The 13,631-nt window shown below is 40.7% G+C and overlaps 1 protein-coding gene across 1 annotated transcript in view; it reads left to right on the top strand.

Moving 5' to 3' along the window:
• Positions 1-13,112, top strand: part of SUCO (SUN domain containing ossification factor) — a 163,867-nt gene extending 150,755 nt beyond the window's left edge. Inside the window, exons 20-23 of the mRNA XM_073592035.1 lie at positions 989-1,143; positions 7,718-7,809; positions 10,734-10,789; positions 12,152-13,112. Coding sequence (XP_073448136.1) covers positions 989-1,143; positions 7,718-7,809; positions 10,734-10,789; positions 12,152-12,595 — 747 coding nt within the window. The 3' untranslated portion in view covers positions 12,596-13,112. The remainder of the gene's footprint in view (positions 1-988; positions 1,144-7,717; positions 7,810-10,733; positions 10,790-12,151) is intronic.
• The last annotated feature ends 519 nt before the right edge of the window (positions 13,113-13,631 follow it).

Genomic DNA, 13,631 nt, shown 5'->3' with positions numbered 1-13,631 from the left:
AATATTTTTCCCGTGTCCAATCCTCCTGTAGGTGGCAGTATAACCCAAGGATTAAATACTTCCGATAGCCCTCAAAGGACTCGCTTGTATGCAAAAAAATCCTTTTTTACTGCAGTGTTAAAGAGCTCAGCCTAATTCAAATAATATTTAATATTCTTCTATGCAATAACATCGTGGAAATGTTTAAAGCGGCCTTTCTCAACCTTTTTAATTCTGAGGAACCCTTGAAATAACTTTCCACTCTCAGGGAACCCCTGCTAAAATTTTCTATATCTACAACTCATGATACATTAGTGTGATGATCAGTGGGAAGCATACTCCTTGCACTTGTGTTCCTTGGGATGATTAACCCCCTTACTGAAAGCTAAAAAGATCAGTGATAACTTATCTGAGTCAGAAAATTCTCAAAGAAACCTTAGCAACCTCTGCTTGCCTTTAGTGGCACTTTAATGACCACTATTTAACTGAGAATTTTTGGGCAGTTATAACAATTTCCTAATGACTTCTCATTCTTCTTTGCCCAACGCACCACAGCACACAAACAATATACACCATATACAGTGCTTTGCGGTATGCAGTATTTTGAAAAAAGTGTCATGTATATTTTTCATCCATTGTGCTGCATTTGCAGTTCATCCATAATGAATGGCATGCCATAGCTCACGTTTGCATGAACACATTGCAGTAGAACACTTTAATATGAAAGATCCTTCAGTGCATGGATATTTTATATGTGGTGTTAACATAATGTGACTCGTGGTCTTAAGATAATGGTCAGACATCTGGTAGTAATAACTCTGCTGAAGGACTTTCCTTCTCTATTGTCCATACACACATGGGCCTGTCTTCCTAAAAACACTCAGTGTCATGTTTTTTATTTCTGTATTTTTCTGAATCATTCCCTTTATCAGCCCAGGTCAACAATTAAGACTGCCTTTCCATGCTATCTTAACGGTGACTGATAAATGTCTTTTATTTTGCACTACAGGTCTTTGATCGGCAGACTTATTTAATAATCTCCCTAGTGCTCTGCGTTGTTTTGGTAGCATTGCTTTGTTTACAACGTTGTCGGAACACATCACAGTTCAGCGATGACTACCTATCAAAAATACCCAAAAGCAATAACTACCCAAGTCCCAAACGGTAAGTACAGTGATGCCATCTTTCAGGCATCTATCATAATGGTGGTATGTGGAGCTTAGAGGCCTAGGATTCTGGTTATTTAGAGGTCTGCATACACAATTACTCTTTTAATGTTTGGTATATACATATAATTGAGTTACCAAGGTGGCTGCTGTTATGCCAACAGAAGCTTTTCTCTGTTCTAAAGTTATTTCCAGGATAATACTTGGCAGATACAAAGCCTGTTTTGCAAACCCTATATATTCCATAAGTATCTGGGACCAGTTTAACAATCGGATACTGCTGTGATGTAGCGATGGTCTTCTCTCCAAGAGCTTCTCTTAGTATGTGAAATCTGCCCCTTTTCTGACTAATCAGTTTGTAAAGATAATCAGCTGTACAGGTTACAAACCTTCTGTGATGACTGTATAAGCTGCATTCACAGCTGTGCAACAATTATTTTTTTTTTTTTTACTGTTGATTTGTCTGTCATACAACCACATAGGACACATGGAAAACGTGCCAGAGTAGCTCATGCACATCCTTTTTTTTTTTCTTTTTAACACTGAGCCAAGTGTGTTTTGCGATGTGCATTTTTCGCACAGCAAAACATGCAACTGCTATCCATATTTGGGGTACCATAAACTGCTTCCTGTCCGGCCTATAGTCTAATGGCTGCTTCCATCCTGGGTGGACGTCATATGTCCTCACAATCATTCATAGCCATTTATTTGTGTACTATTGTGTTGACCAATCACAGCCATTCATAAAAGTAATTGCTCAGGACAGTGCTGATCACTGAGAAATATATCATGAAATACATTTTGACCTAAATTTATGAAGAAAGATTTGAAAAATTTTATAACAAACTAAGACCACACTTTTTTGTTTTCTTTTCCAAAATGTTCTTCTTTTTTTTTTTTTTTTTTTTTTACAAAAAAGAAAAAAGCAGTGATTAAATACCATAAAAAAATCTATATCTGTCCAAAAAAAGGAAAAATGAATTTTGTCTATGATGTTGCAAATTGGGACAGCGCTGAAATCAGAAAATTGACCTGGGCAGGAAGGGGATTAAACGTGTCTGGTATTGAAGTGGTTAGGAATGTTGGGCTTTTCTGCACGTGCCCCCAAAATGCCGAAGTGTAAATAGGACCTTATGAAGTAGTGATCTCTCTTGCTGGAGGACAGTTGGATTGTGTCTGCATGTCTGGCTGCTCTATTATGCCTTTGAGCGGTGTTGGGCTACATTTAGATGGCTGAATAGCAGCGGCCAGGGGAGGCTGTGAAGCAAGAATCGGAATCCTGCCAATGGTTGTAAATGCTACCTGTACACACTGTGTGTAAACAGCTCCAACTGTCAGCGGCAGTGGTTATATTTGTACTCTGTACAAATCCTACAGTACACTGCCACTGTTGGCATGTAGCTGCACATGCAAATATAGCCTCCAACTATCTCTAAATACAGCTAGGAAGAAAAGTTTGGCTACACACCACAGAAACGTTCCAACGATTTTATCCCAACAATAGCAAATGACAGCCAACAAAGCAGAGTGTCCGAACCCCAAGCAAAGGTTTGAGGAAGCACTGAGGTCAGTGTGAAACGCACGTGTCACCTCCTGGGTTCGGACACTGTCTTTGTTGGCTGTCATTTGCTATTTTTGGAATAAAATCATTGGAAAGTTTCTGTGGTGTGAAGCGGTTCTTTTCTTCCTATTGATCATCGGTGGCAAGCCATGGCTTGCACCCGGTGCATCTGGACTGTAGCGGTGTCTTCCTTGTTTGAATCTAAAATATAGCTAGTTGGTGACAAAATTTGACAAAAACCAAAGGAGACGGTTGAAAAATTGTCGGCCGAACAGCGACTGCATCCGGTCAGGTGTAGTGATTGTGCAGGTATTCACACAGCTGCGAGTGCTGCGGCTGTATGAATACAGCAGGCAGTGAAGACTAGAGGTCGACCGATATATCGGCCGGCCGATAATCAGCATCAGCCGATTGTGCTGATAAAAAAAGCCAGGGACTTGCAAATGACTTCTGTAATTGAAGTCAATTGCAAGTTGTCTGAAGTTTTCTTCTCTCCTCCTCTGGGCAGCCTGCCAAGTCTGATAAGAAGATACATTGTATCTCTTTCAGGTTCTTTTATCAATAGACTGAACTCTGTGGAGAAGTTTTCAGTTTAACCATTTAAAGACTAAATCTTTTCTGACACTTGTTGCTTACAAGTAAAAATCCTGTATTTTCTGCTAGAAAATCACTTAGAACCCCCAAACATTATATATATTTTTTTAGCAGAGACCCTAGGGAATAAAATAGCGGTTGTTGTAATATTTTATGTCACACGGTATTTGCGCAGCGGTCTTTCAAACGCAATTTTTTTAAAAAAAATACACTAATGAAATTAAAAAAAAAAAAAAAGCAGTAAAGTTAGCCCATTTTTTTTTCGTCCAAAAGTTTTGATTACCTGTTTTTGTGTATTTAATATTTAAGATATAGTTATTTTTTTTAATCTAAATTATACATACAAGTGAACTGATTGAAGGTTTGTTTTGTTTAATAAATGTTTAAATATAAAACAATTTCTGTATCACTTATTACTTAAGGCTACTTTCACACTGGTGCGGGCATGCGTTGACGGTAAAATGCTGTTAATTTTAGCGGCACTTTACCTTCATTTTAGCGGCGCTATTCGGCTGCTAGCGGGGCGCTTATAACCCAGCTAGCGGCCGAAGAAGGGGTTAAATGCGCCCCTGATGCGCTGCTGCCGAAACGCTTTGCAGGCGCTTCGGCAGCGGTGCGCATTCATTTCAATGGGCAGGAGTGGTGGTATACACCGCTCCAAAGATGCTGCTTGCAGGACTTTTTTTTAACATCCTGCCAGCGCATCGCCTCAGTGTGAAAGCACTCGAGCTTTCACACAGACTGCAGGGGAGCCGTTTTACAGGCGCTATTTTTAGCCCAAAAGCACCTGGAAAAACGCCCCAGTGTGAAAGGGGTCTAACTGTTAGATTTTATGAGATGAAGGGAAAAAAAAAAAAAAAAAATCGGCCTAATATATCAGCCCCAAAAAATCGGCATCATATATCGGCCATCGGCCACCGCGATTTCTAAATATCGGCTTTGGCATCGGCCAGAGAAAAACCCATATCGGTTGACCTCTAGTGAAGACTCTTCCATCCAAGCTATTTGATGTGGATAAGGAAATTGAGTGATTTGTCTTTTGTCCCAGTCTACAAGTGTATTGCTAGCATATGTTCAAGTAGACTGTAAACATTTGGCTAGGCTTACGTCTCACCGAAAGTACCACTTGAACTCCGTACAAGCTATCTGTCAAACTATGCACAGACCACAGAATCTGCAGAGCTCAAGCTCTGTCCCTGAAGCAAAGTAGAAGATGAAAATGATTGATTTAAAAAAGGTGTGGGTAGCCTCTTTGTAATTATTGCAATACTACTACTAAAGGCTGGAAGATGCTGCTGAGTGGACGGGATTGGTAACCTCCGGCTGTACTGTACGAAACAGGGTTGGGGAAACAGCGCAAAAATGCCAACAGTGTAGTATTAAAATGGAAAACTATCAATTTATTGAAGATAAAATTCATTCACAAGAGTGCAGATCGCTCAGGTGGTGAGAGAGCCTGTGCTGTGACAGCTTCCCTGTTGGGGCAGGCTACTAGAGGAATGCCTCCTTGAAACACAAAGCTACTCATGGGTAAGGTGTAACCTCAGGTTGAGGGTCTGATGGGTCTGTGCATGCACAGTAACAAATGTCACGCCAGCTGATATGTTGATCAGCTGGCGTGACGTCAACACAGTGCATGCGCACGTGGTTGGAGGCATTATCCGACACTATGCAAACAGCGGAGGGAGAACGTACTTGTCAGATTCTGCCTCGCTCTGGTGGGGAGGGTTTTGCCTGTATTGAACGTCGTGCTTTCTGCCTGTTGTACGGCGGGTTCAGTGTGATAACCGGCATGTTTTGGCTGTGTCTAAGGGCAGGTTAAAACGCACACAAAACCCACCCTTCAAGACACCCACAACCCACCCCGCAATAGCGAGGCAGAATCTGACAATTACATTCTCCCTCAGCGCTCGAATACTGCCTCCGATGATCTGCGTGTGCGCCGTGTTGACGTTACTCCAGCCAATCAACATTTCAGCTGGAGTGATGTTAGTTACTGCGCATGCGCATACCCTTCTGAGGCATTTTTAGAAGGGGAGCATTTCTTGATGGAACACCGACACTCGGACTTCCTAGTTTGCGGTCTTCCCCATTTGGCTCCCACAGCGGGCAGTGATGATTCCAGACTGTACATCCAGCACCTTGGCCAGGGTGAAGAAATGTCTATCCGGAGAGTGTTCACTGGACCTGCCTCGACAGGGAAGGTGTCACAGCACAGACTTTCTCACCACCTAAGCGGTCCTCAGTCTCCTTGTGAGTGCATTTTATTTAAAATTGATCATTTCCTTTTTAATACTACACTATTGGCATTTTTGGGCTGTGTTTTTTTTCCTCTGACCCTGTTTCTCTCCACTTGAACTCAGTGATGTTCTCCCTGATTAGGATGGAAGGTAAATGTTTCAAAGGTACAGCAAACATTTTGTTCCAGTTCCTCGAAAAAAAAATTAATAAAATTGGGAAAGCAGTTGTCAATTTGTTACTATTGAATACAAGGTTTCCTGTGATTGGCTGAGGTGGAGAGGCTGGTGAATGACATCACCATTTCCATCTCAGCCAGTCAGAAGAAGCCTTGTATTAATGGATAAAAAAATACAAGGCTTTTCCTTGTAGCACTCAGCCCAACTCTTTAATTCAGCAGAGTATTGCCAGAACACAGCGTGGTTTACTGTATTTTGCTAATATTACATAGTATATTACAGTACAAACGGCATTTATTATTGGAAATGGTTTGGGCTGACTTGGCCCAAATGAACTATTTAAAGTGCATTCAAACCTTGAAATCTACTTTTAAATCTGTTCTGTTTGCAAATATCAAGCAAAGTATAGGCACCCTAAGGCTGGCCGTACATAATACAATTTTCTTGTACAGTTTTCCTTTAGATTTACCAAAACCATATAATACAAGGTCAGACCTAAACAGTTTCAATTTGTTTGCAATCAGACAGGCCCTTGCACTAAATAGTTGAATGTAAATCTAAAGGAAATTGAGTAAGAAAATTGTATAATGTATGGCCAGCTTAAGTTTGAAGTACAAAAATATTCCTTATCTAAATTTATACTATATATAGGATGTGTTCTCCTGAACCATACAGTGCTCCTTTTGTTTTTAAGGTGTGCTCTTTTTTTTTTTTTTTTTTTTCCTTTTTGATCTTGTGTGAAACCTCTTGATGCAAAAGTGATATTTCACTTAGACACTGTTTTTTTTTTTTAAATTGCCCAGTAGCTTAGAGACCCCATCACCTGATCATTCATTTCAACAATAATCTTCCCATAAGAATAAATGTGCATTCACATTATTTTAGGCATGTTATTTACATCTCTTATGTAGACATCCAAAAACCCTGTGCCTGTTGCTGAGCGCCACCATTTTGGTTGTGATGTCAGCAGCCTCAGAGGACTCTCTAGTATTCACTTTTGGGGAGAGATGAAAGGAGGAGTAGTTTTGCTGGACAAGCAAAGAGTAGTTGGACAGACCATCTTGGAGAAGAGAGGGCTATGACATGCAAGGAGAGAGGGGGATGTGCAAGAGAATCGGCTCTTACCAAAGCAGACATATTTTCTAGCAAATTCAGAGAGACGTTGCAAGCGCATAAAATACTTGACTCATTTTATGCTTGTGCCTGCATTTATTAAAGCTGGTGACAGGATCCCTTTTAAATTGTCCAAAGACTTTTGCAGACTAGCTGTGGTCTCATTTTTTTATATATATATATTTTTTTTAATTTTCATTTTTAACATATGTACAGACATATAAACTTGTACAAAAAACCCAAACAGGGTATAATAAGATTTGGCTATAAAGCAATCGCCACAAAGGGGGTAAATTCCGGCCAGCAAGGGCACTATATGCAGGTCTGCAAAGAAACCTAGTCAGTACTGGCCCTACAAAAATCGCTGAAAAATGTACTTGGATCCCCCTGCACCTAGCCAGACCACGCAGGAGAGAGGGGGGCCTAAAAGGGCATCCATCAAACCCCCTCCCACAGTGCATCAAGGCCAGGACCCGCAGGTTCAGTCAGCTGACAAACATAGGGTCCAGGTCTGGCCTGGAGCAAAGCTCAGCCCTGATCAGTGAAATGGGTGGTCTCACTTTTTAATCTAAAATTTAGGAACGGTTGCTGGACTGAAGTCCTTTCAGCACATGGGCGGAGGTAAGAACGCAGATTGCAGAAGTCTTGAATCCAGGCTCCTTCATATATGTAAGAAGCTGATGGCCGATTCAACAATCTTGCAAATTTGCAAAATAATTGACTGATTTGTGTGGGCAGAATCTTTAAAATATTCCTAAGTGAATAATGAAATGTAATCTGTAATTGTGTAATATATACACATGATTTATCTCTGCTGTGTTTATAGTTTCTCTGTCATCAGGAAACGTGCATGGTAAACTTTTGTTTGGTAACTTTTTTTACCCTAGTTGTTTTTCTTCATACGATGATATGAATCTTAAGCGAAGAACCACATTACCGTTGATTCGTTCCCAGTCATTTCAGCTGTCAAGTAAAGAAGGTAGGTAATCTGTTTATAGTCTAAAATATATTTCCACTTTTGCAGTCAAATTTAACCTATGTGTGTTGTTTTTCTGTTCACATGGAGTATCTAGTGTGTATACACACACACACACACACACACACACACACACACACACACACACACACACACACACACACACACACACACACACAAAATGTGTGTATTGCCTTCTGGTGGCTGTTTTGTTCTTAGCAGGTCTCCTAGGGCAGGACTTCTCTGAATAATTTCAAATGAGAGGAAACTATCAGTCCTCATTAACAAAGACATACTGAGTTTTCCCTCATTAATGTAGAATGCAGTAGCCCAGCTTCTAGATTTTTACCACTTTGTTAGCACAGTCAGTGTTCAAATCCTAGTTTGCGACTGATATTGAGAACTGCTAGCGCGGTACACAGATGGTTAGTTATGTTAAATCTCAAGTCCCCAGCCGCTTCTGAATGGCAGAGGAACCTTTAATTTGTTGAGTTTTCAAAAAAGACCAAATGCAAGCAGCGTTTCTACTTTGTGGATAAGAACATTTAACAAACGTTTGTGTTGTACTAAGTTTAGAACAGAAATTACATCATAGATACAATTCTATGCAGATGCCATTTCTTTTAAGAAGGCTATGCTATACTTTGCATTTTTTTTTCCAGCTCACCTCATTGTAATCTGTCTGGTTAGATCTTCTTATCCTAAAACCCTACTTTATAGAAATTATTTCCATGAACCGCACTGATGTCAAACAGGTTTGAAATAACTGTATATTTAATATTAAAGCGATTGTAAAGGCAGAAGGTTTTTTTATCTTAATGCATTGTCCAGCGATGTCCACGAGTGCCTCAGCCGTCCGAGATTCTCCCTCCTGATTGACTGAGATACAGCAGCGGTGCCATTGGCTTCCACTGCTGTCAATCAATGTCAGCTAGCCAATCAGGAGAGAGAGGGGGGTTGGGTTTCTGTGTCTGGATACAGGGAGCTGTGGATCGGCTCAGGCTCCCCCATAGCAAGCTGCTTGCTGTGGAGGCACTCGACGGGAGGGGCCAGGATCACAGAAGAGGAGGATCTGGGCTGCTCTGTGCAACAGAGCATTGAAGTATAACATGTTTGTAAAGTCTTTTTTTTCCTATAAAAATAACAATCACTTTAAGCAGTATTTGTGCCTACATAAAATGAGGAATAAAAACCTTGCTAAATAACTGTAAACAGCTCAGTGTTCAGGCTGTGGGTGTGCCTGTCTTGCATTGGGCAGGACAGAGTTTAGAAGACAAAACCATGCAGTCACTTAGCATTCTTCATGGTTTTATATTTTCGCCAGGGCAAAGTTCCTAATTTAAGCTATGTAGGCTGCAAAAATCTGCTTCGTGCACAAGGACATTTGCATGCAGAAAAGTCTTCTAGCATAAAATTTCTGACAATTTTCTGTGCCTGGGGGACCACAGGTGCTGCATAGAGCCATGTATATATACCACAGGTGCTGCATAGAGCCATGTATATAGGTGAATGGCTGCATGTGGCCATTATAAATGGCTTCTGCGTCTACGTGTTTCATGCATATGCGAAGGGCATGTTCACCCAAACGCAAAAATGGCATATTCAGGGGAAATATGCCGTATGCAGATAAATGCTGATGCAAAAGCCACCTGCATTTACAAGTACACTGCCACGTAAAGCATCATTGTTGCCAACCGTCTGAAACTGTCAGTCAAAATACGGTAACTGCCTGTGGCTGTCAGTTTAGTCTTTCTGTGACCCTCTCCTAGTGCACTGCAGCATTTCCTGCATTAAGAGGACAGAGAGGCTGGTTCTACTCCACGTCTCATCCCAGCTTCTGCTCCCCACACTCTTAATGCCAGAGTGAAATGCATGACCACACTCTCAGCTGGCTATGGGTAGGTGCAGAGCTTGGAGCTCATGGAAAGAAGCCTAGAGTTCTTCCAAACACCAGTCTGGGACGTGTGGGGAGTGGTCACTGGCCACCGCTGCATTTAAAGGAACTCTGAGGGAGGGGCTGTCCCTTTTGGAGGATACAGGTAAGTGCCTTTTGGCTGGTGACCAACTAGGTAGTCACTGGTTGTCACTGGTGGTGGCATGGACTGAGATCCAGGAGCTGTACAGCCGTGCTTTGCAAAATGGGGCACTCTGGGACATGTAGTGGTATCGCAACTGGAAAGCCAAAGGTTTCCTATATCGTGACACCTGAAATGCAGCTCTAGATCGTGGCTGCAGCAACCCCCAGCAAACTTTGTAGCTTCTCTGCTGTGGTCTACTTTTTCCATTTTCTAAGGACTTCATATCCCATGGTACATTGCTGCCTGCTATCAGTGGACCCTGTGTCAGAAGGCTGGCTCTGTGAAATGTGTGACACAGCAGTGCCTACTCTGAGGGCATAGTGATTATGTGTCACAGAATTCAAGGCCGTAAATGTGTGGGGATCTTCACAATGCAAGTTTACAAAATGACCCATTCAAAGTTACCACTTATGGGCCCTGTAATCTTTTTTTTTTTTTTTTTTTATTAAATTGTTACTTATGGTGTTTTGTAACACTTTAAAATGTCCTCTGTGAGCTCCTTCACCCCTCCCTTTCCCCCCTAACTTCTGTTTTGTTTGAAATGAGCAATACAAATCCCGTAGTCCATAGTTTGTGGTCTCTAGTCCTATCTTGGAACACAAAAAGGGTGGCTACCTTTCTTCATACAGTGGGACCATGTAGAAGGAATGTAGCCACCCTCTAATAGGAAATCCGAATACAGAAGCAAAAAAAAGGAATTTTGAGAAGGCTGAGTGCAATAGAAGGTATTTTTGGGATTAAGAATACATGCTTTTTTAAGCCAGAGATTGGTGTTACTTTAAGGATCCAAATAAAACTGCCATGGATTTACTTTTGCAGTCATTTGAACATCTTTTAATTTTTTTTCAGTTGATCCTGAAGATTTATATATTGTGGAACCGCTGAAGTTTTCTCCAGAAAAAAAGGTAATTTTTTGGTTTGTATTTAACATATTTGTGTAGACAACCAAATTATGCTGGTCAGTATTAAGTTTTTTGATTCTTTGCAGATTGTGCCAAGCTGACACTGAGGTCCTGAGATGCCTTGATATGATTACCTCCTCTTTTTTAGAATTGTCTGTTGTACTGTGAATGGTAGTATTTTAAACTACCTTTTTGTCATATTGTGATACACACTTATCACTCTCAAGAACTATACATGCATGCACACCACTAATTAGTTTTATAAGCACTAGTTTCCCAATTTTTTTTAAAGTGTATTCTCAGTTAATTTTTGTATTTTGGTATTGAGCAGGCTGCAGTAAATAAAACCAAATTATTCACCACTCACGGTACACTCTGACAAATTACAGTACAATCTTCAGGTCTACCTATAACTATTTTCTACGGGGGCCTGCCCAACTGGATACTAGTGTAGATGGGTCTTTAGATTACATTGGTTCAGTCAATCTAGAGGAGAATTGTGAAGTGTATGGTGAGCTTAAAGTGACTGTCATTACCCCAAAAGATTGCTCAAAGAAGTTCTTTGCAAAAAAGGAAAACTCTGTTTACTCGCTGGGGGCCCATGTTTCTTTTTAGCATTTGGCACTTTAGGAGTGTTTAGATACATGTGTCCCCTACTGTGCACTGTGGTTCCATCTGGAGGATGGTACCACATTCTGCTGCAGGTAACCTATGCATCCAACACTCCTAGAAGTGTTGAAGTGGTAGTAAACTCCTGAATGTTATTTTTACCTCCACGTAAACTTTTATAATAAAGCTTACCTGCAGGTAAAATGCATCCCCTAAACATGCACCATTTAGGAGATATTCCAGTGAGCAGCAGCTGATGACCTCACCGGCACATGTGTGCCGTTCCTTCAGAGCTGTGTGCCGTGGGAGTGATGTCATCATGACTCGACCATTCAATCAGTTACAGCCCACAAACCTGGAAGGAAGACCTGGTGAAGATAGAGGCCTCTGCAGCCACGACAAAGCTGCGCTAGAGGGCTTTGTTTCAAGGTAAGTCTTTCATAATGTGCTAGTATGTGATGCATACTAGCGCGTTATGGCTTTATCGTGCAGGGAGAAAGTTTTTGTTTTTATCCTGTAAGTTTTGTTCTGCTTTAAATGCTGAAGAATCTTATGAAGGCTTCAGTGCTTGAACAGAGAGATGGTGAGAGATAACTGCATACCAGGAAGTTAAGTATACTATCTGCTTTGGCAGTTTTTTGTAGAAACAGTCCATTTAAGAGAATTGTTTTAAAGAGTGCTGTAGTACATTTAAAACGAAATGTGTTGTTGTTTTTTTTTTTTTTTTTAATTTTGTCAACTTTTTTGGTATTGCAGAAAAAGCGCTGCAAATATAAAACTGAAAAGATTGAGACATTGAAGCCGTTGGATCCATTAAAAGCACTTCCCAATGGGGACATCAAGACAAGGAAACAATTCACAAACCAGAGAGACTTCTCAAATATGGGGGAAGTGTATCACTCTTCCTATAAAGGGCCACCTTCTGAAGGCAGTTCAGAGACTTCTTCCCAGTCAGAAGAGTCCTATTTCTGTGGCATCACAGCCTGCTCTTCCCTTTGTAATGGACAGCCTCAAAAGACTAAAACCGAAAAAAGAGCCATCAAGCGCAGGCGCTCAAAACTTCAGGACCAAGGAAAGTTCCTTAAAACGTTAATAAACACAAAGTCCGGGTCCATGCCTAGTCTACATGACATCATCAAAACCAACAAAGACTTGACTGTGGGAACTTTTGGTGTTACGGCAGTTTCTGGTAATCTATAATCATAGGGATTTTTTTTTTCTTTTTTACGTCTGACTTTGGTCCTACATAGAAGATCTTTCGGAGCATATGCACAACTTGACAAGATTGGGCTGGACTAAAAATGTGATTCATCTTCAGCTCCTGGACATTTTTCGCAAGGAAATGGAAACTATTTTGTTTTCTCCTTGAGATCATTAAGTAGGATTAGTGTTTTTTTTTTTTTTTTTTTTTTTTTGCAGTTTAATTACTAGGGGAAAGAACATTTGATGCCCAATTTTGATGGGTGGAACTAAAGTTAACTTAAGCTCAGTTTCTCAAGCCCTTCCCCAATTTCGTTCCCGTACTTGCACCTTTCCATATTTATGTGCCTTCTGTCTATTTATAATGCCACTGGAGGTTAAAGCAACAAGTGTGAATGCAAGAGTTAGTTTTTAAGTATCAGTATATGTATTTTTTTATTTGAAGTTTGCTGTTTCAGAGTTTATCACTACAATCTGTAAGGCAATTTTCCTGGAGGAAAAAAAGGTGCGAGATTTTCAGGTGTGTTTTTTTTTTTTTTATAAATGGTCTGTGTGTGTTCTTGATCAGTTGACAGTGAGTTTCTTCTGCTGGATTCCATAAGCAATGTATCGACTAAGTCAGTGATCCTTGGGCAGAGTATTGCGGTGTGACTGTGGATTGTGGACTGTTGATTTACTAAAACTGGAGAGTGCAAAATCTGCACGGTAGACAATCCGCCTCTAACTTCAGCTTGGTCAATTAAGCTTTGACAAAAAAAAGGAAGCTGATTGGTTTCTACGTACAGCTGCACCAGATTTTGCACTCTCCAGTTTCAGGCTGCATTCACATCTGAACGTAGCGATTTACTGGGTTTTTATTTGAGCGTTTTTGAGCATTTTTAGAAGTATATTACGAGCGTTTTTTAAGCTTATTACAAGTGTTTAACAGCTTCAGGGATTTTTGTTTAGCCAATAGAAAGCACTAGGGGGAGGAGAGGGAAAGGAAATTAGGGGTGGAGTGCTGCTGTTTGAGCAGAAAACACTCCTAAAATGCTCA

The sequence above is a fragment of the Aquarana catesbeiana genome, linkage group LG07 (assembly GCF_042186555.1).
Source record: "Aquarana catesbeiana isolate 2022-GZ linkage group LG07, ASM4218655v1, whole genome shotgun sequence".
In the NCBI taxonomy this organism is placed as follows: domain Eukaryota; kingdom Metazoa; phylum Chordata; class Amphibia; order Anura; family Ranidae; genus Aquarana; species Aquarana catesbeiana.
This window is presented reverse-complemented; position numbering and strand designations above follow the sequence as displayed.